We start from the raw sequence: 26,617 nt of genomic DNA, 5'->3' as shown, positions 1-26,617 counted from the left end.
CTATCCGGTCCCCAAACCACGTTTTTTCACGAAAACACACGTGAGAAGTGGGGCTAGATTGACAGGGGGAGCCTTCTCTTAATTTGACTGGCATGAAGTTAGTGATGAAACCTGATGTTAAGGCACCTCCCTGTTTCATAGGGGATACATCTGAGAACTCCGGTGTGTTCCAGGCATCCAGAGAAGCCTGGAATTCCACCTTTCTGGAAAGCAGTATTGATGTATCCATTCGCTGTCATGTACGAGGTCATCCTCTTGGCCAGTACCGAAAAGAAGATCTTGCCTTCTACACTTACCAGTGAGATTGTTCTGAATTGGTCAATGGTTGAGGAGTTCTCTTCCTTTGGCTCGAACAGCCCTCTGCCTTCTTCCAGCCTGATGGAATGGTACTCTTTTTTCAGATCCTCCGGAACAGCTTCCACAGCCTCGGGAGGAGCATTGGGTATTTCTCATATACCTTGTAGGGTAGTAGGGTATACAGCTTGGGCCGGGGGCAGACCCTGTTCTGGCCTTCTTCACCAACTCATGGACTTCCTTCCAGGATGGTTAACTGATGTTAACCCTCTAGCCGCCACAGTCGAGTTTACTCGACAAGATGCGGCACTGAATAAAACGGCCGATTTTGTCAAACAGGGTGTCAAATTTCGTTCGACCTCCCCTCCACTAGTTAGCATACATGTCATACTTCATCCCCGACTCAAAAAAATGTCATGTTTCTATACAAAATCTTCGAGCTAGAGCGTGTTGAATCAGTGCGAACAAAAGCGGAGCTAGTGTGCGAGTGAGCCATTTTATCAGATCAATATTGTCAACGTCAGCGAGTATTTGCATTAGATTATTATTATTATTATCATCTAATGGCATCAATAAAGCTTACCCGCAATGAAGTGTTGGGTGTTCTATTCGCGGACCCTGATTCTGAAGGGGAATAACGTTATCTGCCTTCAGAAAATGACGGTGATTCTGAAAGTGAAAGTATAGCCCTACACCAAGCACAAACGGTGAATCCTTTGCCCAATATATATGGTCCTTTGCCCAATGTCAGTGGTGGGAACAATGTTTCCCGGGGTCGGAGTGTTCATTGCGAAGTTAGCAGGCGTGTTAGTGTTGTGGGGAACGAGGCGGGAGATGTTTACCGCGCTCGCCATGGTGACCGCGTGCCTCTCCGCAATCGCGGCGACAGTATTGTGGTGGAGGCTTTGTCTAATGCCACTGGGTATGTTAGACGAGGTCGAAGTATTCATAGGACAGTTAGGGGGCAACGAGGGGGCAACGTGGAGGCAGGGTGGGGAGTCGCAATGACAAAGACAGTAGTCCGAGCTGTGCACACTCGGCGCGCGCGCGAGACAGATCTGGCCGCGCCCGCGCTGCTCGTAGCAAGAGCAGAGGCGGTGTGACACGGAGCAGAGGGGCTATTAGTCTATCGCAAGACCACACCATGAAACACTACAAGAAATGTCACCTGGATGGATAGGGAGTCATTATCTCTACAGCAAAAGCTCTGCAACATAATTTTTTTTTTTTTTTGTCTGCCATTTATTAGTAATGATTTACACTGTTGATTTACTATCTATTTCCCTGACCATTTTAGTGTACAATATGTGTTCTTTTTTGTGTGTTCATGTCCTTATGATGTGTGCGTCTATGTCAGCTAAAAAAAACAACCAAAAAAAAAAAAAACACAAAAAAAAAAAAAAAAAACCTAACACTGTCTCTCGTCTTGTCTCGTCATCTCACTCATGATCTGTGGCATGCCATGGCGAGTGAGCTTTTGAACTAAACAGGTTTTGTCTACTTGTGTTTGTGTGTCATATGAATAATATGTGCACCATAATCAGAGTGCCTACTGTTTGTAGTAAATGGAAAATCTCTACAGCAAAAGGCCAACCGCTACATGCATTCAGTTTGTTTCTATTATTAGTAATGATTTACACAGTTTGTTCACTACTTACTATTTACCTGAGCATTCAGTATTGTGCAATATAGCATACAGAAGGTGAGGGACATTTTTGGGGGAAAGAAGTGCTGCATTTTATCTTTTAAACATGTGACTTTTCATGAATATTCTATAATCCAAGATGGCCGCCACTATATGACGTCATAATATGCAAATTAGATGGGAAAATGTAATTCCTACATAAACTTTGGGTCATCCTTAATATTTCTCTAATTTACAGAAAGTCTCTATCTTTTATCACTTTTAATATATAGCCTTTTGAAATTAAGATGTCAAAATCGAACGTTTTAGGAAAAAACCTCTGGCGCCTAAAGGGTTAAACTCTTTTTCCAGGATATTTATACTGTTGACGCTTGGGTTGGCGTCCAGGGCCTGGTTTCTAGAGGTATCATTGTGGGTCTCCCTCAAGAACGCCTCCACATCTCCTCTGGGGCTGGTCAGCCTTCCAGATTTTGCTTCACCCAGCAGTGTTCTGGTGAATCGGAAAGGGGTCTTTGGTGAACTGGGATCTTTTGTTCTCCCTATCCTTCCTCTTCTTCCAGATTTTCTGCTTTTCGGAGTCTGCAGAGGTGCTCCCGGAGTTGATGCGTCAGGTCCTTGATGCCTTCCATTTTATCAACAAGGGCTCTTTTGAACTGCTTAGTGAGAGTCTTGATTTCTCCCCACAGATGATGGATTTCCCTTTCTCTTCTGCTTGGCTGGTGTGCAGACTTGATGTTGATTTTCTTCTCCTTAATTCCAAAACGCTCCCTTGCCAGGTTGTAGGTTATTGTTGTGAGAGTACTGACTTTCTGCTCAGCCGTCCCTGCTAGTGTGGCTTCTAGCACTTTGTTGAGATATTGGTCTAGTTGGTACCACTCTTTGTTATTAGGGGTGTCACGGTTCACAAAATTCACGGTTCGGCTCAATACGATACACTTGTGTCACGGTTCGGTTCGGTACGTTTTTGATACAGCAAAAAGAAAGAAATGCCAGAGAAATTTCCTTGATTTAATTTTATTTAATTTTATTTTATTTTATTTTATTAAAACTAACATCATAAAGTATGATTTTTTTTACTTTAAGCAATTCTAGAGCTATAGCCTAATTGACTTTTCTTAGGAGCATATAAAACAAAACAGCTCCTTGGAAAAAATGAAATAAAAGGTTTGAAACAAAGGTTTATTTTATTTTAGATTAACATTTGAGGGCAGCAATTGTATTCATAATGTCAAAATAAAACTGACGTAATGTTACTTGAAGGCATTATGCCTACTATTCCTGCCAAACTTCCATGGTTGCAGTTAGTGTTACTACAGTAAATCCACGGTGAATGTTGCTGATCTGTGGACACTGGATAGTTCATTCATGACACAATGTTTCTCCTGGTTTCCACGTCAGCGCTATTTGATCCGTTAATAACGGAGAAATGTGAATTTTTCTCACTAGTTTCTAATGATTTTCTACTATCAACACTTTATTCCTAATTGGTCTTCGATCGCCAAGTCTCTCTTTGCTTTAACTGCGGGTCAGAAGAGAAGAGGTAAAGAGAAAGTAAGGAACCCTGCTGGCACGTCCAGGAAGCTGAATCCAAGTGATTGGACAGAGGAATGCGATATAAAAGGAAAATAATAGCAGAACCTGGCTAAAACAGCACGTTAGTGGTGAGGGAAAAGCTCCCTGTATTGCGTGTGATAACAACAACAAAGATTGTTAGCTGAGGGGATTACAAAGATTAACCAAGTGTTTTTTTTCCACCACCGATAAATTAAATGTGGAGTTATCTGCTTTTACCAACAAACAAAAAAATACCACGTTAGTCAAGCTCGCATCAGCTGATCCACGTCTACCTATAGGAATACGACGCCTATCACTGTATACATATATAAGCTCCTTCAGTATTATCTGCAGCTATCCCGGCTCCTCCTCTCGTTAGTCAGGATTTGGCATTCTGATTCCCCTTGAATCAGAATAAATTCTCGAAATCATATTTTACTTTAAAGTCTTGAATTAATGATATCTGCAAGTTCTGTTCTGTTTACCCTAAGAGGGGTTATTGCTACTCTCCCTGCTCTTATCCATGCTAGGCTGCATGGATGCGCAGGGAGTTTTTGCCCAGAATGGAACCATACCGCCAATCCAGATTGTATGCTAATTGTCAACCGTATTTGACGATAGTAGTCCTGACAGAAATGAGTGTTGGAGTTATCTGCTTTTGCTGAATGTGTCAGTATGAGTATTTTAGTCTCGGCCTACTATTGGTTGGTTAGGGTCTATTGAGTGAACATATCACAGCTAGAGGTAGAGTATATATACCTGCCTTGTGAAGAATCACGTCACCAACTAACTGCCTTTTCCGGTTCCGCATGCCAACTGTTTGTTGGTCCCTACATGGTGTAGGAGTTTTTGCAGTTTTCCATGGTAGACATGTCTGCAGCCCATCCACAGGTAGGAATGTGGTTGTTTGTGGTGTTTATATTTGTATTGGTTTGGTATTCCTGGGTTGGGAGTTCCCAGGTGGCTTCATTGCACTGTGGTTCTTTAGTAAGTCCTCTTACCACCACATAAATAACAAACTTTTAACTAAAAACATACTTTCAATTAACTTACATTTTTTTAAGTTACCTTTATTTTTTAATAACTAAATCAAAACAACTCATCTGCAGTTTGATTGATATTACTTGGAATGCAAAATAAAAAAAAACATGATTTATGAAAATGAATAAAAACAGATAACAGCAAATTAACTCTTCAATTCTGAATTTGGCATTTGTCTCACAACAAGATAAATGTTGTGTTCACTGTTAAACTTCTATTGTCACACAGAGGTTTTTGATTTGGGTTGCAGTAAAGTAGAGTGGAGTGGAATTTGCAGTACCAGGAAAACATACTTTAATAAATCAAAAGTTCCTCCCTATTGCGCAAAGGCCATGTATTGAAATTAACCTAGAAAATGTCATTGTGAATTTTCCTAAAATTCTAAGTGGTAATATGGAGACAGCTGTGTATTTGTCCCAAACACCAGATGAGTTAAAAAAAATAAGCTCCAAATAAAAAGTAAAACGACAGTAACAAATGTGTATTTGATGTGAAACAATTATTTTCTTTCTGGCTTTCTTTCTATTGTATATTCTTTCTGTTATCACACATACAGTATGCTTGCTTGTGAGTCATTCTAAATAATTATAAATATGACATGAATATGAGAAAATAGCCTCTAGCTGTGTTGGTTTTCATTCAGAATTTTTAAGAGCATTGTACAGCAGGTAAAATAACCTGTCACATGAAGATCTTTGTCACATGAAGATCTGGCCCGTCACCTACTCAATGTTCTGATGAAGTATCAGGAGTTACACAACAGGTCTCTTTTTGAAGATTGCTGCCTGACATGTTTGAGCACGCTGAGCCAGAAGATTGACAGAGGAGGAAATTATATGAGGAAATGGCTTCTCATTCCTATAGAATCCTTTTGACAGAATCTCATCAACACCAAATAGTAAAGTACGTCACATCATTGGTCCTAAGCTCAACCCCCTTCTCTCCTCACGCTCTGATGGACGGTTTATAAAGAGCAGACTGCATGAGCTTCTTCACTTTTCTCACAGATACCGACTTTTCTGCACAGGAATGAAATCAGGTTCCATATCTTTTTACTATAGTTATAATAATGCAATTCTATTTGTTTTTAGTTACTTTGCATAGCTGTTAAATACTGACCAATGTTTAATGTTTTACTGTAACAGAATATCCTGAATAATGGGGGCCACGGTTACAGTCGTCAATGACACTCCTTATACCTGGCACTTTGCCACCCAGAACAGAGGGGTAAGAAATTTTGGTGCATTCACTACACATGATTGTTTCTGTTTCAAAGTTATTATTCCCTAGTTAGCATGTCCTCTGATTAGCCAGATAATAAAGCATGTTATGCTTGTTTATTCGGTAACACTTTAGAATACTGTTCGTCGTTAAAGGGTTATGAAACCCTAAAACACATTTTCTTGAGATGTTAACAGATTTAAATCACAGAATTAGTTAACAGAATTAATTCGGAGAGCTGATTGACTGAGCTTTTCTCCACATTTATTCATGAGAATGAACTTGTTTAATCCAATCACTGCCAAACACATTTACGTTTGTGGCAATGTCTGTGGCACGTTGCATTTCTGCAATGGCAACGTCGCTGTTTATGTGCTCGCAACATTGTAACAACGTAGAATTGTAAGACGCGACAGGGCTGTAGCAATGTTGTTGAGCGACATTCAGCAACTGAGAGATGAAGTTCTGACATTTTCTTTTTTTTTAATGCTAGATATGCCTATAGACAGGGGTTAAAGTGGGCCGGAACGGTCTGAAACTGTGTTCCAGCACCTCCGATAAATAACTAAATAAATAAATAGATAGATAGATTAATTAATATCAATGATATTATTTATAGCCGCGATGGAAGGCTATTGTTAAAAAAAATGTCGCCTGCACTGTTAAATTGCAGCCAGACTGGTGCTTCTTCTGAAGGAGTCCTTTCGTATCAAATCAAAACGTAATATCACAAACGCTTTCACAAACACGCTTCCCGAGGTTATGTTCTCAGTCACAGAACGCCAGCGATTACTAATGCGTGCATTCACGCTGGTTGAGGAAAGTTAGCGGTAAAGTTAGATTTAGGTTTGATATTCGCCGAAAATTAGTTCTCCCTTGCCACAGTTCTGTAGGGTCAGCAGTCTTACAAAGATATCAATAGCAGGATTAGTTTTAACATTATGTAACCATTGTATATCAACATGAAACATTCTTTCAAAATCAATAGCTGCATATTTATACCTGAGAATGCTTTGACGCATTTCCACCAACTGCGGTAAACGTAGCCTATAGTTTGTATTATTTAAATTACTTTTAACATTTTAAAACAGACGTTTTCAAATTCCAAAGCTTGTAGAAGGATCATATTGACAATACCTGGTAGCCTTGAGTAAATTAACTTGTTTAAGAAAATGATTCATAAAACAATATAAATATCAGTTGAGCCTATGTTTACTTTCTTCACTGACACAGACGAAAATGAAAAGACTATCAGTCAAAGTTCAGCTTTAGGAGGGGAAGAAATATGGCAGGATAAGGAGACTGAGAGAAAAAGAAAGATGAAGATGAGGAGAGAGCAGGTGTTGACAAATAATCGAATGCCCACTGAGATGGTTTTAGCTGGTAATGTGAGCTGTTGTGGCTACAGTGCCAGGGTTGAATTTTTGTCCCAGTCCGCCCCTGACAGTTGCTGTTCCAGCCAGAGCAAGTGGATGTTGCAGTGGAGTTAAAAGACAAAGGTGAAGTAGGCTCATGTCAAATTTACATAATTGTGGTTGTGATTTATTTATGTTATAGTTGTCTTGAGCCAAATTTTATGTTTGAATTTACTTAGTGAAAAAACAAGGTTGTGTTCCATACTTTGGGTGTTCAGCAATTTTAACATAGTATCGTCATCATATCAGTGTAGATGTAGATGGACCAAAATAAAACCATTAAAATATCAATTAAATAAGTATTGTGATGCTTGGTGCCACAGTGACACTCTTGTCCCAAAAGGTTCTGCTATACCACAATACTCAATATGTTGTCCCACTGTGAGTAATTTTTCCCTGTTGCACCTACACAAAATTTGAGGGTTCCCCCACCTGCCAAATCCCACTTTAACCACTGCCTATAGATATCCCCCATGTAGTATTTTATGTTTTGATGTAAATTTTTAATTAGTCAGATGTTAGATAATTATATACTTTTTAAATTTTGTTTATCCTTATTATTATTTAATGGGGCTATCAGTAAATTAGCCTAATTATAATCAACACCTGCAAGCGTACACTTTGAAGAGTAAAAATTCCAGAAGGTTACGTTAATTCAACTTTATTATATGGTAATCAAATTGCACCTCCAAAAGTCATACATTTGTGAATAAAGAAAAAAACTAAATAAACGACTACACAAATTTCTTTTAAGTGTAATAAATGAAACATAAAAAGCAAAGATCATAACATTTAATGAACAAAACCGGGTTCTGTACATGGCAGACGGGAGCGTAGTCGAAAGCCGGGCGATAGAGGTCGGTAACCGGAATCAGTCCAGGAAACATCCACAAATCCAGAGGAGCAAAGAACGAATGACACTAAATAGCAGAAAAATCAAATGAAAAACTAAACAGTTTGAGCGAGGCTACATTTGTCACATTAGAAAATGAAGTTGTAGGTTGTCTTTGAATAATTACGTATCTTATTTAGCTGAGGTAAATTAAATGCAATACTCACGTATTCTTGCTTGATGAAGAATGAGACGACACAATGAGTCCAACGGGTGGTTGAAATTTAAAAGGATGATTCGCGCTTCAGGGCAGTGACGAATTCAAGTAGTCCAGTGGTTGTCAAGACACCATAGGCACAACTTAAGCAATGGCCCTGAACTGTGGTTTAATGTCAACATTGGGACAACGCTGTAACAACCTTCAACACATAACGTAGTTATAGCAACCTTTTGGCCATGTTGTTAGAAGGTTGGGTAAGTTGTGCTAACATTCTGTGTTTGTTGGGTGTACATTAGCCTGGCAAGCCAGACCTACATCAAAATGTTAGGTCTGGCAACTCACCATTGGCACAACTCAATCCGAGGTGCAGGATAAACGGTTGTCTTTCAAATTCCCTCTGTATGCAATAGGATAGCGCTACAACCAACCAGAGCGTTTTCCCACCACCGGAGCTAGTTGATAGATTAAACGGCAAAACTACGAACACATCTTCCTTTTTTAAGAATGACTTAAGTGCCGTTCTTTGTTCTTTTGTCAAAGAAAAGCTTAACTCCAAGCCCTCCAGAGTCGCGGCCAAAGCCGATTAAAAAGACTGCTGTTCGCCAGCAGCAGCAGCAGCAGCAGCAGCACTTCTTTGTTTTCAAGTAGAATAGAATAGAGTAGGAATTCACACGGAACCATCACGGTAACCCTTCCTTTTACAGTCCCCTAATTACTAGGTATTTACCTGGTAAATATATGGTAAGTTATAGTTGGTTATTGGTAATTACCACAGGTAACAAGTATGTAAATGCAGAGAAACTACAAACTAATTACTAGGTATTTACCTGGTAAATATATGGTAAGTTTTAGTTGGTTATTGGTAATTACCACAGGTAACAAGTATGTAAATGCAGAGAAACTACTAAGTATTTACCTGGTAAGCATATGGTAAATTATAGTATTTTAGTGTGTAATTACTTAAGGTGATTAGTATGCAATTACAGAGAAACTACCAGGGAAAAAAACACCACTGTTAAATATAAACTCAACAAAGTACTGTGTACTTGTTACCTGTTTAGGTTGGTAATAACTCCGATTTAATTGTGTACTTCCTCAGAATGTAGGCAGACTATTTTTAGAAACACCTCCAGTATTACCCATCAATTCAAGTTAGGTTTGTAGTTATCCTAAGGTTATGTTGGTAACAGTCCATGTTTATTTATTACTATCTTGAAATTAAGACGTAGTTTCCAATAAATTACCTTGTCTTACATAGTTGTTGTTCATTGCTACACCCATTTATAGAGGGTTTATCAAATAATTTACCTTACACTTACCTGGTAACTACCCCGCAGGAACAGTTTTCCATAATGTCATGGCACATCTTAAATACTGGGTATGTTCTTGCAGATGTTTTTACAATTTACTCAGTAAGTAAAGTGCAACTGTACTGTAAAAGGAAGCCTTGTTTATTTCCATGGTATTACCGGAATTGTACCATATAACTTGATCATTACCTTTTCCATATAGTCACAATTTTTTACCTCGTATGTCCTGCAACGTTACCAAGGAAAACATGACAATTTACTCAGTAAGTAAAGTGTAACTGTACTGTAAAATGAAGCCTTGTTTATTTCCATGGTATTACCGGAATTGTACCATATAACCTGATCATTCCCTTTTCCATAGTCACATTTTTATTTTTATTTTACCTCGTATATCCTGCAACGTTACCAAGGAAAACATGACAATTTACTCAGTAAGTAAAGTGTAACTGTACTGTAAAAGGAAGCCTTGTTTATTTCCATGGTATTACCGGAATTGTACCATATCATTCCCTTTTCCATAGTCACATTTATTTTTATTTTTTTTACCTCATATGTCCTGCAACGTTACCAAGGAAAACATGACAATTTACTCAGTAAGTAAAGTGCAACTGTACTGTAAAAGGAAGCCTTGTTTATTTCCATGGTTTTACCAGACTCTTACCACATCCTTTGCTACTGTTTAAACATTTTTGAAATCACAAAATTTTACCGTGTGTTCTGCAACTTAACTAAAACATTCCAGCCTGGTCTCATTTTTAATACGTAGTATTAATACGTAATTTTCAAAAATAGAAAACTACATAGGCTACAATTATGAAGAAAAACAACATACGTGTAATCACAATAATTTATTTATTGCGAAAATGTCAAAACCGGTACCAAAAGTCGTTCACATGACGATGTGTTACAGTCACAGTCCTCTCTTTCAGTATATAATAGTTTTGAATGAGGTACAGAGCAGAATTTAAGTTATTAATCCATGAACATGTTAATCCGGCTTCGCTCTGTGTGAAGGCGCACGCTTCTCCATTTCAAATGTAGTTTACCGACTGAAATACGGCATGTCGCAATCTGTGACGAACATAGACGAACAGGCGAGAGCCAATGAGCGTTTGATATCACTGCCGTAAAACATGTGGTAACGCTTCTCGAGGGTGCAATTTTTGAATTTGAATTCATCATCACCGAGCGCGGGTCCGCGGGATTTGACAGTTACAGACTGCGCTGTTGTGGTTGCCTGTGAAATGGAGATGAAGATCACTCACTGGATAAAGGGCTGAATTTGGATCTCTTTCTTGCAAACGTATGGATTCTAAAGATTTGGATTATATCAAGTAGGCTATAATAAAATTGATGTCTTTTGTGAATTTATGTTGGGTTTTGGTGTATTATTGTTCTATTGGAGAAAACGCATTTTGTGTCTCACTGTAAATAAACTAAATATTAAAATGGTTAAACGATTAAATAAGGTACTTTTAAGGTTTTAAAGTGTATTCTTGTTTAACTGCATGTATGCTAATCCTCCGAAACGAGTTTGCAGCAGAAGGCACGAACAGAGCGAAATGTTATTAGTCTATTTCTTGAGTAAACTGCATAAATGCGACTGAAAACATAATTGATAAGACATTTCAAGTCAAGTCAAGTCATTTTCATTTATATAGCGCTTTTAACAATGTAGATTGTCTCAAAGCAGCTTTACAGAGATAAATGTATAATTTAACGTAAGATTGTTTTGGCTTTATAAGCGGTTCTTTAATAAAGTTATTTTCCAGCTAAAGTTAGTTTTGATTGATTCGCTTCCGTCGCAACGATCATTTGTTTTTAAATTAGGGCCGCCAAGACGACACCATTCTCTCTACACAGACTTTAAACGCGAACCTGTGAGAAACGCTGATGGCGTTCAGATGCGCATTAAGAACGGGTTCTATAGTTATGTGCGTTTGAATATATGTGTGCAGGTTTGGAATTCCCTGCAAACCAAGCCTAAACAAATTACTGGTGTTTCCTTATAGTTTTGATTCAGAATTTTATTTTATTTTATCAATTCGGGGTAGATGCGCAAATTGAGTTTTCCCGACGACGCGTTATCTGTAGAGTGGGAAAGGGATCCTCCATAGGGAGAGACTAGTTGGCACTTCAGCACTGCGTTGACATCGGGTCCAGGCGAAGGTCCTTCATCAGATCTGGAAACGGCCTGGATCCGGCAGGCTGCGGGAAAACCTTGGGATAAACAAAGACACTAAAATTAGCGTAGATGCCATTCTTCTCATGATGTAACAAGTACATCAGGATTTATGGGAAGTGTTCCCGGTTCCAGCTGACCTAATCTATGCAGCCTAATATTGAATTATAGAAGTCTATAATGTATTATGTGAACGCTATGTCAAAGAGATGTGTCTTTAATCTAGATTTGAACTGACAGAGTGTGTCTGCTTCCCGGACAATGGTAGGAAGGCTGTTCCAAAGTTTTGGTGCTAAATAGGAAAAGGATCTACCGCCAGCAGTCGATTTAGATATTCTAGGTATTATCAACTGGCCGGAATTTTGAGATCGCAATAGACGTGAAGGAGTATAATGCGTTAAGAGCTCGCTCAAGTACTGCGGAGCTAAACCATTTAGTGCTTTGTAAGTAATCAGCAATATTTTAAAATTGATGCGATGTTTAATAGGGAGCCAGTGCAGTTTTAACAGAACCGGGCTAATATGGTCATACTTCCTGGTTCTAGTAAGAACTCAAGCTGCTGCGTTTTGAACTAGCTGTAGTTTGTTTATTAAGCGTGCAGGGCAACCACCCAGTAGAGCATTACAATAATCTAGCCTTGAGGTCATGAACGCATGGACTAATTGTTCCGCATTTGTCAATGAGAGCATATGACGTAATTTAGATATATTTTTAAGATGGAAAAATGCGGTTTTACAGATACTAGACACGTGACTTTCAAATGAAAGATTGGTATCAAAGAGCACACCCAGGTTCCTAACCGACGACGAAGACTTAACAGAGCAGCCATCAAGTGTTAGACAGTATTCTAGGTTATTACGTGAGGAAGTTTTTTGTCCAATAATTAGAATCTCTGTTTTTTCAGAATTTAGAAGTAGGAAATTACGAGTCATCCAATTTTTTATATCAGCTATGCATTCTGTTAATTTTGTGAATTGGTAAGTTTCGTTAGGTTTTGAAGAAATATAGAGCTGAGTATCGTCGGCATAACAGTGGAAGCTAATTCCATGTTTCCTAATGATATCTCCTAATGGTACCATGTACAGAGTGAACAGCAGCGGTCCTAGTACTGAGCCCTGTGGTACGCCATACTGAACTTGTGATTGATAAGACATCTCTTCATTTACTGCTACAAACTGATAACGGTCAGATAAGTATGATTTAAACCATGCTAGTGCAATTCCACTAATGCCAACATAGTTTTCTAGTCTATTTAAAAGAATGTTGTGGTCAATGGTGTCAAACGCAGCACTAAGATCGAGTAACACTAATAGAGAGACACAACCACGATCGGATGATAAGAGCAAATCATTTGTTACTCTAACGAGAGCAGTCTCAGTACTATGGTATGGTCTAAATCCGGACTGAAAATCCTCGCAGATATCATTTCTTTCTAGAAAGGAACATAGTTGTGAAGATACTGCCTTTTCTAGTATCTTTGACAGAAAAGGTAGATTCGAGATCGGCCTGTAATTGACTAATTCTGAAGGATCAAGTTGCATTTTTTTAACAAGCGGTTTAATCATAGCCAGCTTAAAGTTTTTTGGTACGTATCCTAGAGACAAAGATGAATTAATGATATTAAGAAGAGGATCTATGACCTCTGGAAGCATCTCTTTCATTAGCTTAGTCGGTATAGGGTCTAACATACATGTTGTAGATTTAGATGATTTAACGAGTTTAGTAAATTCTTCCTCTCCTATAGCAATGAATGAATCAAATTTTTCCTCAGGGAGACTACAATGCACTGCCTGATGCGATACTGTAGTAGACGGTTGCATAGTTATAATTTTATCCCTGATATTATCAATCTTATAAGTGAAGAAGTTCATAAAGTCATTACTGCTGTGCTGCTTGGAACCTTCTGTGTTTGAAGCTTTCTTTTTCGTTAGTTTAGCCACTGTTTCAAATAAATACCTAGGATTATGTTTATTTTCTTCTAATAGTTTTGAAAAATAAGCAGATCTAGCAGCTTTTAAAGCCTCTCTGTAAGCAATCGAGCTCTCTTTCCATGAAATGCGAAATACCTCTAATTTTGTTTTCTTCCAGTTGCGCTCCATTTTTCTGGCTGCTCTCTTAAGGGCCCGAGTGTGCTCGTTGTACCACGGCGTTGGATTATTTTCTTTAATCTTCTTTAAGCGCAAAGGAGCAACTGTGTCTAAAGTGCTGGAAAAGAGAGAGTTAAAAGTTTCTGTTGCAATATCAAGTTTTTCTAAGCTATCCGGAATGCTAAAATGATGAAACTGATCAGGAAGATTATTAATAAAGCAATCTTTAGTAGCAGAAGTGATAGGTCTAACATATTTGTAACACGGAGTCAGCTTTGCAGCCTTGGCTAAATGTAATTTACACGAGACTAGATAATGATCTGAGATGTCATCGCTCTGCTGCAGAATTTCAACGGCATCAACATCTATTCCATGTGATAATATTAGATCTAGACTCTATTGCATTTGAATGCAATAGAGTCAAAACATTAATGCCATGATTTTAATATGCATAAATAAGAATACGTACAAATATGTACGTCGGTAGAGTTGTTCATACGTAAATAATTTATGTTTTTGTGCTGTTAATACAAACATTTTACGTTTTAGTGCTATAAATACTATACGTTTCTGTGTGTATAAAACGTAAGTAAATGTACGTATGGTAGAATTACACTTTACGTAAAAATACACACGTATTCTCATGAGATCACGTTGAACATTCTCAGTAAGTAAAGTGAAACTGTAACGTTACTGTAAAAGGAAGCCTTTTTATTTCCATGGAATTACTGGGATCTTACCCTATAATCTGTAATAGCTACAGGTACGTAGCTATAACAGATTATAGGGTAAGATCCCAGTAATTCCATGGAAATAAAAAGGCTTCCTTTTACAGTACAGTTTCACTTTACTTACTGAGTAAATTGTTATGTTTTCCTTGGTAACGTTGCAGGACATACTAGGAAAAAATAAAAAATAAAAATGTGACTATGGAAAAGGGAATGATATGGACCAATTCCAGTAATACCATGGAAATAAACAAGGCTTCATTTTACAGTACAGTTTCACTTTACTTACTGAGTAAATTGTCATGTTTTCCTTGGTAACGTTGCAGGACATATGAGGTAAAAAAATTTGCCTATATGGAAAAGGGGAATGATCAGGTTATATGGTACAATTCCGGTAATACCATGGAAATAAACAAGGCTTCATTTTACAGTACAGTTACACTTTACTTACCGAGTAAATTGTCATGTTTTCCTTGGTAACTTTGCAGGACATATGAGATAAAAAATTGTGACTATATGGAAAAGGGAATGATCAAGTTATATGGTACAATTCCGGTAATACCATGGAAATAACCAAGGCTTCATTTTACAGTACAGTTGCACTTTACTTACTGAGTAAATTGTCATGTTTTCCTTGGTAACGTTGCAGGACATACTAGGAAAACAAATAAATAAAAATGTGACTATGGAAAAGGGAATGATATGGTAGGCTACAATTCCAGTAATACCATGGAAATAAACAAGGCTTCATTTTACAGTACAGTTACACTTTACTTACTGAGTAAATTGTCATGTTTTCCTTGGTAACGTTGCAGGACATATGAGATAAAAAATTGTGACTATATGGAAAAGGGAATGATCAAGTTATATGGTACAATTCCGGTAATACCATGGAAATAAACAAGGCTTCATTTTACAGTACAGTTGCACTTTACTTACTGAGTAAATTGTAAAAACATCTGCAAGAACATACCCAGAATTTAAGATGTGCCATGACATTAGGGAAAACTGTTCCTGCGGGGTAGTTACCAGGTAAGTGTAAGGTAAATTATTTGATAAACCCTCTATTAATGGGTGTAGCAATGAACAACAATTATGCAAGACAAGGTAATTTATTGGAAACTACCGTCTTAATTTCAAGATAGTAATAAATAAACATGGACTGTTACCAACATAACCCTAGGATAACTACAAACCTAACTTGAATTGATGGGTAATACTGGAGGTGTTTCTAAAATTTGGCTGCCTACATTCTGAGGAAGTACACAATTAAATCGGAGTTATTACATTTACATTTACATTTACATTTAGTCATTTAGCAGACGCTTTTATCCAAAGCGACTTACAAATCAGGACTAAATTAAGCGAGTCATCATGAAGAGGCAAAAGACAACAACAACGCAAGAAGTGTTCAGAATACGAAGTTCATGCATTATTCAGAGTAGCATAAGCATGATAAGTGGGATTTTAAGGGAAAGGTGTTTTTTTTTTTTTTATGAGTTTAGGTGCTCATGGAAGAGATGGGTTTTCAGCTGTTTTTTGAATGTTGTCAGGGATTCTGCATTCCGGATGAGGGTGGGGAGAGTGTTCCACCAGCATGGAACTGTGAATGAGAATGATCTGGAAAGTGATTTTGTGGCTTTCTGTGATGGAACCACGAGACGTCGCTCGTTGATTGATCGTAGGCGTCTGGTGGGGATGTAGGCTCGTAGGAGTGAGTGAAGGTAGGAGGGAGCTGAGCGTGTGATAGATCTGTAAGCAAGCGTCAATGCCTTGAACTTGATGCGAGCAGCGAGAGGTAGCCAGTGCAGAGAGATTAACAGAGGGGTGACGTGGGCCCTCTTGGGCTCGTTGAAGACAAGACGAGCTGCAGCATTCTGGATCATCTGAAGAGGTTTGGTAGCACATGCTGGAAGTCCGGCCAGAAGAGCATTGCAGTAGTCAAGCCTAGAAATGACCAGGGCCTGGACGAGGAGTTGTGTTGCGTGCTCAGTTAGGAAAGGCCTGATCTTCCTGATGTTGTGCAGCGCAAACCTGCATGATCGAGCTGTCTTTGAAATGTGATCTGTGAAGGTCAGCTGGTCATCAAACGTTACTCCCAGATTTCTGACCGACCTTGATGGGGTGATTGATGATGAATCAAGCTGGATGGTGAAGTCGTGCTGTAGAGACGGATTGGCAGGGAGGACGAGCAGCTCAGTCTTTGCCAGGTTGAGCTGCAGGTGATGTTCCTTCATCCATGTGGAGATGTCTGCCAGACAGCTCGAGACCCGTGCAGCTACTGTGGGATCATCTGGTCGAAATGAGAGGAAGAGTTGTGTGTCATCAGCATAGCAGTGGTAGGAAAAACCGTGTGCCTGTATGATGTGTCCCAGTGATGTAGTGTAGATGGAGAAGAGGAGGGGACCAAGAACTGAACCCTGGGGAACCCCTGTGGTCAGTTGATGTGCTCTGGATACCTCGCCTCTCCATGCGACTTTGAAGGACCTACCTGTGAGATAGGATTCAAACCAGTCGAGTGAAGTTCCTGTGATGCCCAGTGATGAGAGGCTGGACATAAGGATCTGATGGTTCACGGTGTCGAAGGCAGCAGACAGATCAAGGAGAATGAGGAGTGAAGATTTGGAAGCAGCTTTTGCAATCCGTAGGGCTTCTGTGACCGACAGTAATGCAGTCTCAGTTGAATGCCCTTTCTTGAAGCCAGATTGGTTGACATCCAGCTGGTTGTTTAGAGACAAGAAGGATGTTACTTGGTTGAAAACAGCTCTTTCAAGTGTTTTTGCAATGAATGGTAGGAGAGAGATGGGTCTGTAATTCTCTACAAAAGATGTGTTTAGCGTTGGTTTTTTAAGCAGTGGAGTGACCCGAGCCTGCTTGAATGCTGTAGGGAAGGTGCCAGATACTTCTTCCTCTGTTAGCGGCGAAAAGGAGGACAGAGGGGTATTGGCTGTGGAAGGGGTCGGTCTGGGTTCCTGTGTGTGTGGAGCTGAGAATTGACTGCTGATAGTTGTTGTTTTGTTGGTGAAGAAGTTTGCAAAATCATCGGCAGTTAAGGAGGAGGAGGGTGGTGGTGGAGGTGGACAGAGGAGTGAGTTGAATGTCTTGAAGAGTAGTCGTGCGTTGGAGGAGCTGTTGATCTTGTTGTGGAAATATGAAGATTTTGCAGCATGAACATCAGCAGAAAAGGACGAGAGGAGAGATTTATACATACTCAGGTCAGATGAGTCTTTTGATTTGCGCCATTTCCTCTCCGCTGCCCTGAGTTCGGTCCGGTGTTCACGAAGAACCTCAGATAGCCAGGGGTTAGAAGGAGTAGCGCGTGCTGGCCTGGAGGAGAGAGGGCAGATTTTGTCTAGAGTAGAGGTTAGTGTGGAGCATAGGGTATCCGTTGCAGTATTCACATCCAGAGATGAGAATTGTGAGGGTGGGGGAAGAGAAGATGACACGGCAGAGGAGAGATGGGAGGGGGAAAGTGAGCGTAGGTTTCGCCTGAGGGTGACTGGTGGTGGGGTTGGTGGCGCAGGGGTAGCGAGTTGTAGACTGAAGGTGATGAGGAAATGATCTGAAACATGGAGAGGCCTCACCAGAATGTTGTCTGTGATGCAGTTGCGTGTGTAAACCAGGTCCAGTTGGTTGCCTGATTTGTGAGTACCTGTGGTGATGTGTCGTTTGAGATCGAAGGAGGCTAGTAGAGAGGTGAAGTCTGTTGCATGTGGTTTTTCGAGATGAATGTTGAAGTCACCGAAGACTAGAAGTGGGGTGCCGTCCTCAGGGAAGGAGGACAGCAGCACATCCAGCTCCTCTACGAAGTTACCCAGCTGACCTGGGGGGCGATAAATTACTACAATATGGATCTTACTGGGAGTTGTAAGTGTGATAGCATGATATTCAAATGAATTGTTGTTGCATAGAGAAGAGAGCGCTGAGTATTTCCAATTGTTGGAAACGAGAAGCCCTGTCCCGCCACCCCTCCCAGACTGGCGAGGGGAGTGAGAAAAGGAGAAATTGCTAGAGAGAGCAGCGGGGGTTGCTGAGTCTTCAGGACGAATCCAGGTCTCAGTCAAGCCCAGGATACTGAGAGTAGAATGAGATGCAAAGGCTGGAATGAAGTCAGCTTTGTTGACTGCTGACTGACAATTCCATAGACCCACGGAAAGAGAGAGAGGAGTGTGTGAGGATGAGAGAATGGGACGCAGATTAGCAGTATCGCGCTGCCTTGTGTGCGTGATGAAAGGGCGTTGTCGAACGATAACAGGAATGTGTTGAAAACACATGCTGATTCGGGAGAAAGATAAGATAAGAAGTGGAAAGGGAAAAGGCGAATTTTAAGTGCCTTTCTGGTGTCCTTGCTCGGTGGAGTCGCGCAGGTAGAGTCGATGGTCTTTACCCGAGTCGGTCTTCACACGAGGAGGCTGAACACGAGGGCTGAACGCTTCCGCTGACGCTTCCGCGACAGCGCGTAAAATACACAGATATACAGAAAAATGCTTTCACCGCTTGAGTGAGTACAGCTGTTTCGGTCTTGCAATTAAGTGGATAACGCGATAATGGGCCAACTTTCGCTTTGAAAGTGCTAGGAGCAGAGGCTTAAAGTGCAAATTAGACTTTAACAATAATAATGTTCACTCGCGGCTGCTTGTTTAATGTGGCAACGCGTCAAACTAAAATACACAATTATGTGAAGTTCAAAAAATAAGGGAAGCTGAGAATCGAAGATGGGCTTACCTTGACTACAAAGCAACGCTGACAATAACAAGAGAGCAGAGTATTCCAGAAAAACACACAGTTGCGCGTTCCAGTCGAGCCTCTTGTTGCTCGCTTGTCCTACGGGAGTGAACTGAATCTCGTCTATTTAAAGGTATTCTAACAGATGCTGGTTCGGTCTTGCAATTAAGTGGATAACGCGATAATGGGCCAACTTTCGCTTTGAAAGTGCTAGGAGCAGAGGCTTAAAGTGCAAATTAGACTTTAACAATAATAATGTTCACTCGCGGCTGCTTGTTTAATGTGGCAACGCGTCAAACTAAAATACACAATTATGTGAAGTTCAAAAAAATAAGGGAAGCTGAGAATCGAAGATGGGCTTACCTTGACTACAAAGCAACGCTGACAATAACAAGAGAGCAGAGTATTCCAGAAAAACACACAGTTGCGCGTTCCAGTCGAGCCTCTTGTTGCTCGCTTGTCCTACGGGAGTGAACTGAATCTCGTCTATTTAAAGGTATTCTAACAGATGCTGGTTCGGTCTTGCAATTAAGTGGATAACGCGATAATGGGCCAACTTTCGCTTTGAAAGTGCTAGGAGCAGAGGCTTAAAGTGCAAATTAGACTTTAACAATAATAATGTTCACTCGCGGCTGCTTGTTTAATGTGGCAACGCGTCAAACTAAAATACACAATTATGTGAAGTTCAAAAAAATAAGGGAAGCTGAGAATCGAAGATGGGCTTACCTTGACTACAAAGCAACGCTGACAATAACAAGAGAGCAGAGTATTCCAGAAAAACACACAGTTGCGCGTTCCAGTCGAGCCTCTTGTTGCTCGCTTGTCCTACGGGAGTGAACTGAATCTCGTCTATTTAAAGGTATTCTAACAGATGCTGGTTCGGTCTTGCAATTAAGTGGATAACGCGATAATGGGCCAACTTTCGCTTTGAAAGTGCTAGGAGCAGAGGCTTAAAGTGCAAATTAGACTTTAACAATAATAATGTTCACTCGCGGCTGCTTGTTTAATGTGGCAACGCGTCAAACTAAAATACACAATTATGTGAAGTTCAAAAAATAAGGGAAGCTGAGAATCGAAGATGGGCTTACCTTGACTACAAAGCAACGCTGACAATAACAAGAGAGCAGAGTATTCCAGAAAAACACACAGTTGCGCGTTCCAGTCGAGCCTCTTGTTGCTCGCTTGTCCTACGGGAGTGAACTGAATCTCGTCTATTTAAAGGTATTCTAACAGATGCTGGTTCGGTCTTGCAATTAAGTGGATAACGCGATAATGGGCCAACTTTCGCTTTGAAAGTGCTAGGAGCAGAGGCTTAAAGTGCAAATTAGACTTTAACAATAATAATGTTCACTCGCGGCTGCTTGTTTAATGTGGCAACGCGTCAAACTAAAATACACAATTATGTGAAGTTCAAAAAATAAGGGAAGCTGAGAATCGAAGATGGGCTTACCTTGACTACAAAGCAACGCTGACAATAACAAGAGAGCAGAGTATTCCAGAAAAACACACAGTTGCGCGTTCCAGTCGAGCCTCTTGTTGCTCGCTTGTCCTACGGGAGTGAACTGAATCTCGTCTATTTAAAGGTATTCTAACAGATGCTGGTTCGGTCTTGCAATTAAGTGGATAACGCGATAATGGGCCAACTTTCGCTTTGAAAGTGCTAGGAGCAGAGGCTTAAAGTGCAAATTAGACTTTAACAATAATAATGTTCACTCGCGGCTGCTTGTTTAATGTGGCAACGCGTCAAACTAAAATACACAATTATGTGAAGTTCAAAAAATAAGGGAAGCTGAGAATCGAAGATGGGCTTACCTTGACTACAAAGCAACGCTGACAATAACAAGAGAGCAGAGTATTCCAGAAAAACACACAGTTGCGCGTTCCAGTCGAGCCTCTTGTTGCTCGCTTGTCCTTACCAACCTAAACAGGTAACAAGTACACAGTACTTTGTTGAGTTGATATTTAACAGTGGTGTTTTTTTCCCTGGTAGTTTCTCTGTAATTGCATACTAATCACCTTAAGTAATTACACACTAAAATACTATAATTTACCATATGCTTACCAGGTAAATACTTAGTAGTTAGTTTGTAGTTTCTCTGCATTTACATACTTGTTACCTGTGGTAATTACCAATAACCAACAACCTTACCGGAAGGGAAAGGTTACCTGTAAAAGGAAGGTTTTTTTTTTTTTTTTTTGAGTGTACAGTATATCAGTTCCCTTTCGAGGGAACTCGTGATATGTCAATGACACTTTGGGAACGCCCCTGCGTGATTGCGTCTGAAGCACATGTGTCAACTAGTCCTATGGCGAGAGTGAACATCACGGGCGGGTGACATCATGACCAGGAAAGGATAAAAGCACATCCGGTATACGACCGTGCTAGCTTCTGTCCCTCAGCAAGCGCTCTGTCAAACTGTCTGTCATGTTTATTGTTGTCTGTCACGAAACCTATACAGCTCCAATCTTTATATTATGGCGTCCAAACAATCATTCAAACCGTGTGCTTCTCCCTGCCCTCGTTATCTTACGGGTGGGGATACACACAAACTTTGTGTGTTGTGTTTTTGGAGCGGAGCATGCTCTGTCAGCCTTCGAGGGGGCTGACTGTGAGCATTGTGAGAGGCTGCCGCTCCGCTCTCGCCTGTCACTCTTTGAGGAGAGTGTTCAGGTGAGCGTTCCCGGCGGTTCGGCTCACGGAGGGGATTGAGACGGGCCCCGCCCTTTCTCAACCTTTACCCGTGAGATCCAGTGCTCTCTCTCTAGAGTTAGAATCCCGCCCTGCGTTTTTGGTGCATCAGCCGTTTAGTTCTGAGGAACTAGATGTGCTGAGCATCGAAACAGGGGAAGAAGAAATGCCAGCTTCTTCCCCAGCGCATGAGGAGCTGGTGGAGGTTTTGTCTCGAGCTGTGTCTAAGTTGAATATTGAATGGCCAGCCGAGAAACAAGGTGCCCGTCCTAAGAGCCTTTTAGATGAACATTTCCTCACATCAAGCACAATACCTCCACCTAGGGGACTTCCATTTTTTCCAGATCTTCACAGAGAGTTATCTAGATCATGGAATAAACCTTATTCGTCTAGAGTATTTAGCCCTCAAGTTCATGTTTACTCTGAGAGGGTTGAATGAATATGGTTATAGGACGATGCTCCGGCATTGCCATCGTCCTTGAAGTCCCCAATGCTGCCCACTAAACCTTTAAAAACTTCCTCTATGTTAGTGGGTAAAGCATATATGGCAGCAGGTCAGGCTGGTGCATGTCTTCATACCATGGCTATACTACAACCGTATCAGACTTACCTGCTGAGGGACCTCGAGATTGGCGAGGGGGCGGGGCCTGACGTAGTTTGAGAACTGCGTCAGGCCACCGATCTGTCTCTTCAAGCCACTAAAGAGACCGCTCGTGCTACTGGGCGGTCGATGGCAGATAATGTGGCTACAGAGACATCTTTGGTTAAATCTATCTGATATCAAAGACAAAGATAAATATTTTCTGTTGGATGCCCCGCTTTCGCCTAGTGGTCTATTCGGTGAAGCAGTAGTAGATAGATTTCAAGAAGCGAAAAAGCAAGCGGAGGCATTCAAACGGTATCTCCCTCGCCATCAACAGGCCTCTGGGGCTGCTGGGCGTGAGCAGCTCCAGCCGTCAAGCTCCTTACACAGAGCTCAACAGAAGGAGAGTGTCGCTTCAATCATCACATCTGTAAAAGAGATAAAGCTAGGCCAGTAACTCATTGTAAAGCAGTTCCAAAAACTGTTGGGTCTGATGACAGCCGTGTCCAACATTATTCGGTTCCGCCTGCTGTACATGAGGCCCCTGCAGTGGTGGCCCAAGACCAAAGGGTTTTCTCCGAGGGGGAACCCACTCCGTATGATCAAGATAACATTGTGGTGTCTCCGTGCCTTGGTTATATGGAGGAAACCTTGGTTTCTATCCCAGGGTCCAGTGTTAGGAGCTCTTTGCCATCGAGTTTCGCTCTCGACAGACGCTTCTCTCGCGGGCTGTGGAGCGGTAACGGAAGGCCACTCAGCTCAAGGTCTTTGGAAGGGTCATCATCTTTCACATAAACTGGCAATAAACTGCCTGGAGATGATGGCGGTCTTCAATGCGTAGAGACATTTTCTTCCAGACCTGAGGGGCCATCACGTGCTTGTTCGCACAGACAACACGTCGGTGGTCTCCTACATAAATCATCAAGGGGGTCTGCGCTCACGTCCACTATTCAAACTGGCACACCAGATTCTCTTGTGGTCCCTAGAGAAGTTACTCTCCCTGAGAGCAATTTATATTCTGGGACATCAGAATATAGGAGCAGACATCCTGTCGAGGCAGGAGCTGAGGCCCGGGGAATGGAGGCTCCACGAGGTGGTGGAGCGCATTTGGGGAGTGTATGGCAAGGCACAGGTGGATCTGTTCGCGTCTCAGGATACGACGCACTGTCCACTTTGGTTTTCACTCACACATCCAGCCCCATTAGGTCTGGATGCCATGGTGCAGATGTGGCCGAGGCTATGCTTTTCCCCCGATCGCTCTGCTCCCAGGAGTTCTGAAAAAGGTTTGCCAGGACGGAGCGAGTGTACTGCTAGTAGCTCCGTACTGGCCAAGCCGAATTTGGTTCTCGAACCTAATATCCCTTCTAGACGGCTCTCCCCTGGAGCTGCCGGTCAGGAGGGACCTTCTATCTCAGGAGGAGGGAGCAATCCTCCATCCCTGCCCAGAAACACTCAACCTGTGGGTATGGCCTCTGAGGGGGCCTGACTCATAGACTCTGGTCTCTAAACTGAGGTTGTAGAGACCATACTAAACTCTTTACTCTCACAATTAGTTCAATACTTGAGTTCCTGCAAGATCGTTTTGCTTCAGGGTTATCTCCTTCCACACTGAAGGTCTATGTTGCTGCTATTGCTGCTTACCATGCCCCGGTGGGGGGGGGTTTCTATTGGAAGAGATCCTTTAATTATACGTTTCCTTCGTGGCACCCTGAGGCTGAGGCCTGCAGTTCGTACCAGGATTCCAGCTTGAGATATGGCCCTGGACCTAGAAGGTCTATCAGTCGCTCCCTTTGAGCCTCTTGAGTCTATTTCAGATAAATTTCTGACCCTCAAAACTGTTTTTCTTCTAACCATTTCTTCTCTTAAAAGAATAGGAGATCTCCAGGCCCTTTCGGTATCTCCTTCGTGCCTTGAGTTTGCACCTGGGATGGTTAAGGTGCTCCTCTATCCTAAACCCGGTTATGCTTTTTTTTTCGTTTAAAGTTACTATCAGATTTAATGTTATACCTTGACAAACTATACATCATTAAAAAGATATAAGACTCAAGTTTCAGTATTTGACCACCATTGTATTCTGAGAAACTTATAGTGACAGTTATGTCTTAATTTGTGTCGGGAGTTATGAAATTAAAAAAATGAGTCGATACCTTTAATATGAATTATGAGCGTCAGCAGCTCCCATTCAGAAAAACACTCCTTTATAGACAGGAATAATATTTATTGAATTTATACCAAAATGCGTCGATGTAATCATTATGAGCGCTTCATAGTCTGATTTACTGTGTTTTCAATTCATACCAATAGCCTGAGGGTGCTACATTCACAATAATAGTCCATATATGGAACATGAAGAAGAGCCATAATCATGTGACATTCCAGGAAGCCTCGAACACACACAAAGCTAACAGAGATCGTTGTAACATGCAGATAAAGACGTTTTGAAGACCATAAACATGATTGCAATGATATTTGATTTACCTGTGTTCTTCAAGCCATGCCAGGTATTTTCATAATAATAGATTATATTTATAATGTAATGCTAATCGATATAGACTTTATCATCGTGGAGAATACTATAAAATAATATATTTTCTGTCTGATTTTTTTTATCTGAAAACAAATTAGATCACAGAAGATTATTTAAAACACTCGACTTGCGTTATAAAGTAAGTTTGGAGCACAAACATGGTTTTAATCTCATATATTGTCGTGTATTGATGGTGTGCTAAGCTAACATGCTAGCTAGCCCCAGGTGCACCTGCCACGTCTAGCAGTTATACTTTTATGATTTTTTTCTAAATAGGGATGCTTACTGAAATGTTTCTTTATTCAAGAAGGGCATTTGATACAGTTTCAAATGTGAAGTGAGAACTTTGATAAAAGAAATTAGGGATTGAAACCCTATGAATAGCCTGTGAATAGCCAGTCGTTAGGTGAATGTGTGCATGGGGAGACTGAGACTGAATGGGAGGGCTCGTTTGCCCACAAAACAATAGAGACAATAGACTGAATAGATGATGACTAAACACCAGTAGCATTTTAAAGTCTAATCAAAATAAAGTCACATGACATGATCTTGAAAAACATTTAACTAAATACAGAGTTATCATCTTCAGATTTTAAATATAAAATGTTTAGACATGTGGCTTTAGCTGTGGTGCATTTCTAGATTGCTACAGTGCCAACTTCAATTTTATTTTCATGAGGATGTTTCATAAAAATACATTTCTAATAACTTTACAAAACTTTGAAGCTATTTATAAAAAAAAATTCATTATGACAATAATTAATTATACATTTACAATAAACTACCAGGTGTCAGCTTTCAAATGAGATCATACTTGTGCTTTTAGTACCAAGGGTTCATGAACTGTATCTGTTTCAGTTTGGGTATGTCATTTCTGGGGATTTTTCAAAAGTGGGGTTGCAGCTTAACAGGTTAAACTGTGCCTATGGTGTCTTGACTGCCACTGGACTACATGTGTACTCGTCATTGCCCTGAAGTGCGAAATTCAGCCTTTTAAATTTCAACCGCCCGTTGGCCTACCTCCGCTAAATAAGATACGTAATTATTCAAACACAACCTACAACTTCATTTCCTAATATGACTAAGGCAGCCTGCTCACACTGTTTAGTTTTTCATTTGATTTGTCTGCTATTTGGTCTCATTCGTTTCTTTGCTCCTCTGGATTTGTGGATGTTTCCTGGACTGATTCCGGTTACCGTCCTTTATCACCCGGCTTTCAACTACACTCCCCTGTCTGCAATATACAGAACCCGGTTTTGTTCATTAAATGTTATGATCTTTGCTTTTTATGTTTGATTTAATATAGGCCTACTTAAAAGAAATTTGTATATTTGTGTTTTTGTCTTTTTTCACAAATGTATGATTTTTGAAAGTGCAATTTGATTACCATATGCAGTTTTACGTAACATTTTGTCATTTTTACTCTTCAAAGTGTACGCTTGCAAACGTTAATTATAATTAGGCTAATTTAATGATTAGCCCCATTAAATAATAATAAGGATAAACAATATTTAAAAAGTATATAATTATCTAGCATCTGACTAATTAAAAATTAACCTCAAAA

At 40.5% G+C, this 26,617-nt stretch overlaps 1 protein-coding gene across 1 annotated transcript in view; it reads left to right on the top strand.

The window, feature by feature from the left end:
• Positions 1-5,481: 5,481 nt before the first annotated feature.
• The window catches only part of LOC311289085 (uncharacterized protein), a gene marked incomplete at its 3' end in the record, with an annotated part of 76,482 nt that continues 55,346 nt past the window's right edge, over positions 5,482-26,617 (top strand). Inside the window, exons 1-2 of the mRNA XM_084406843.1 lie at positions 5,482-5,573; positions 5,680-5,761. Coding sequence (XP_084262969.1) covers positions 5,693-5,761 — 69 coding nt within the window. The 5' untranslated portion in view covers positions 5,482-5,573; positions 5,680-5,692. The remainder of the gene's footprint in view (positions 5,574-5,679; positions 5,762-26,617) is intronic.

This window comes from Rutilus rutilus (assembly GCF_951802725.1).
Source record: "Rutilus rutilus genome assembly, chromosome: 4".
NCBI lineage: Eukaryota > Metazoa > Chordata > Actinopteri > Cypriniformes > Leuciscidae > Rutilus > Rutilus rutilus.
Note: the sequence above shows the minus strand (reverse complement) of the source record. Positions and strands in the feature narration are given on the sequence as shown.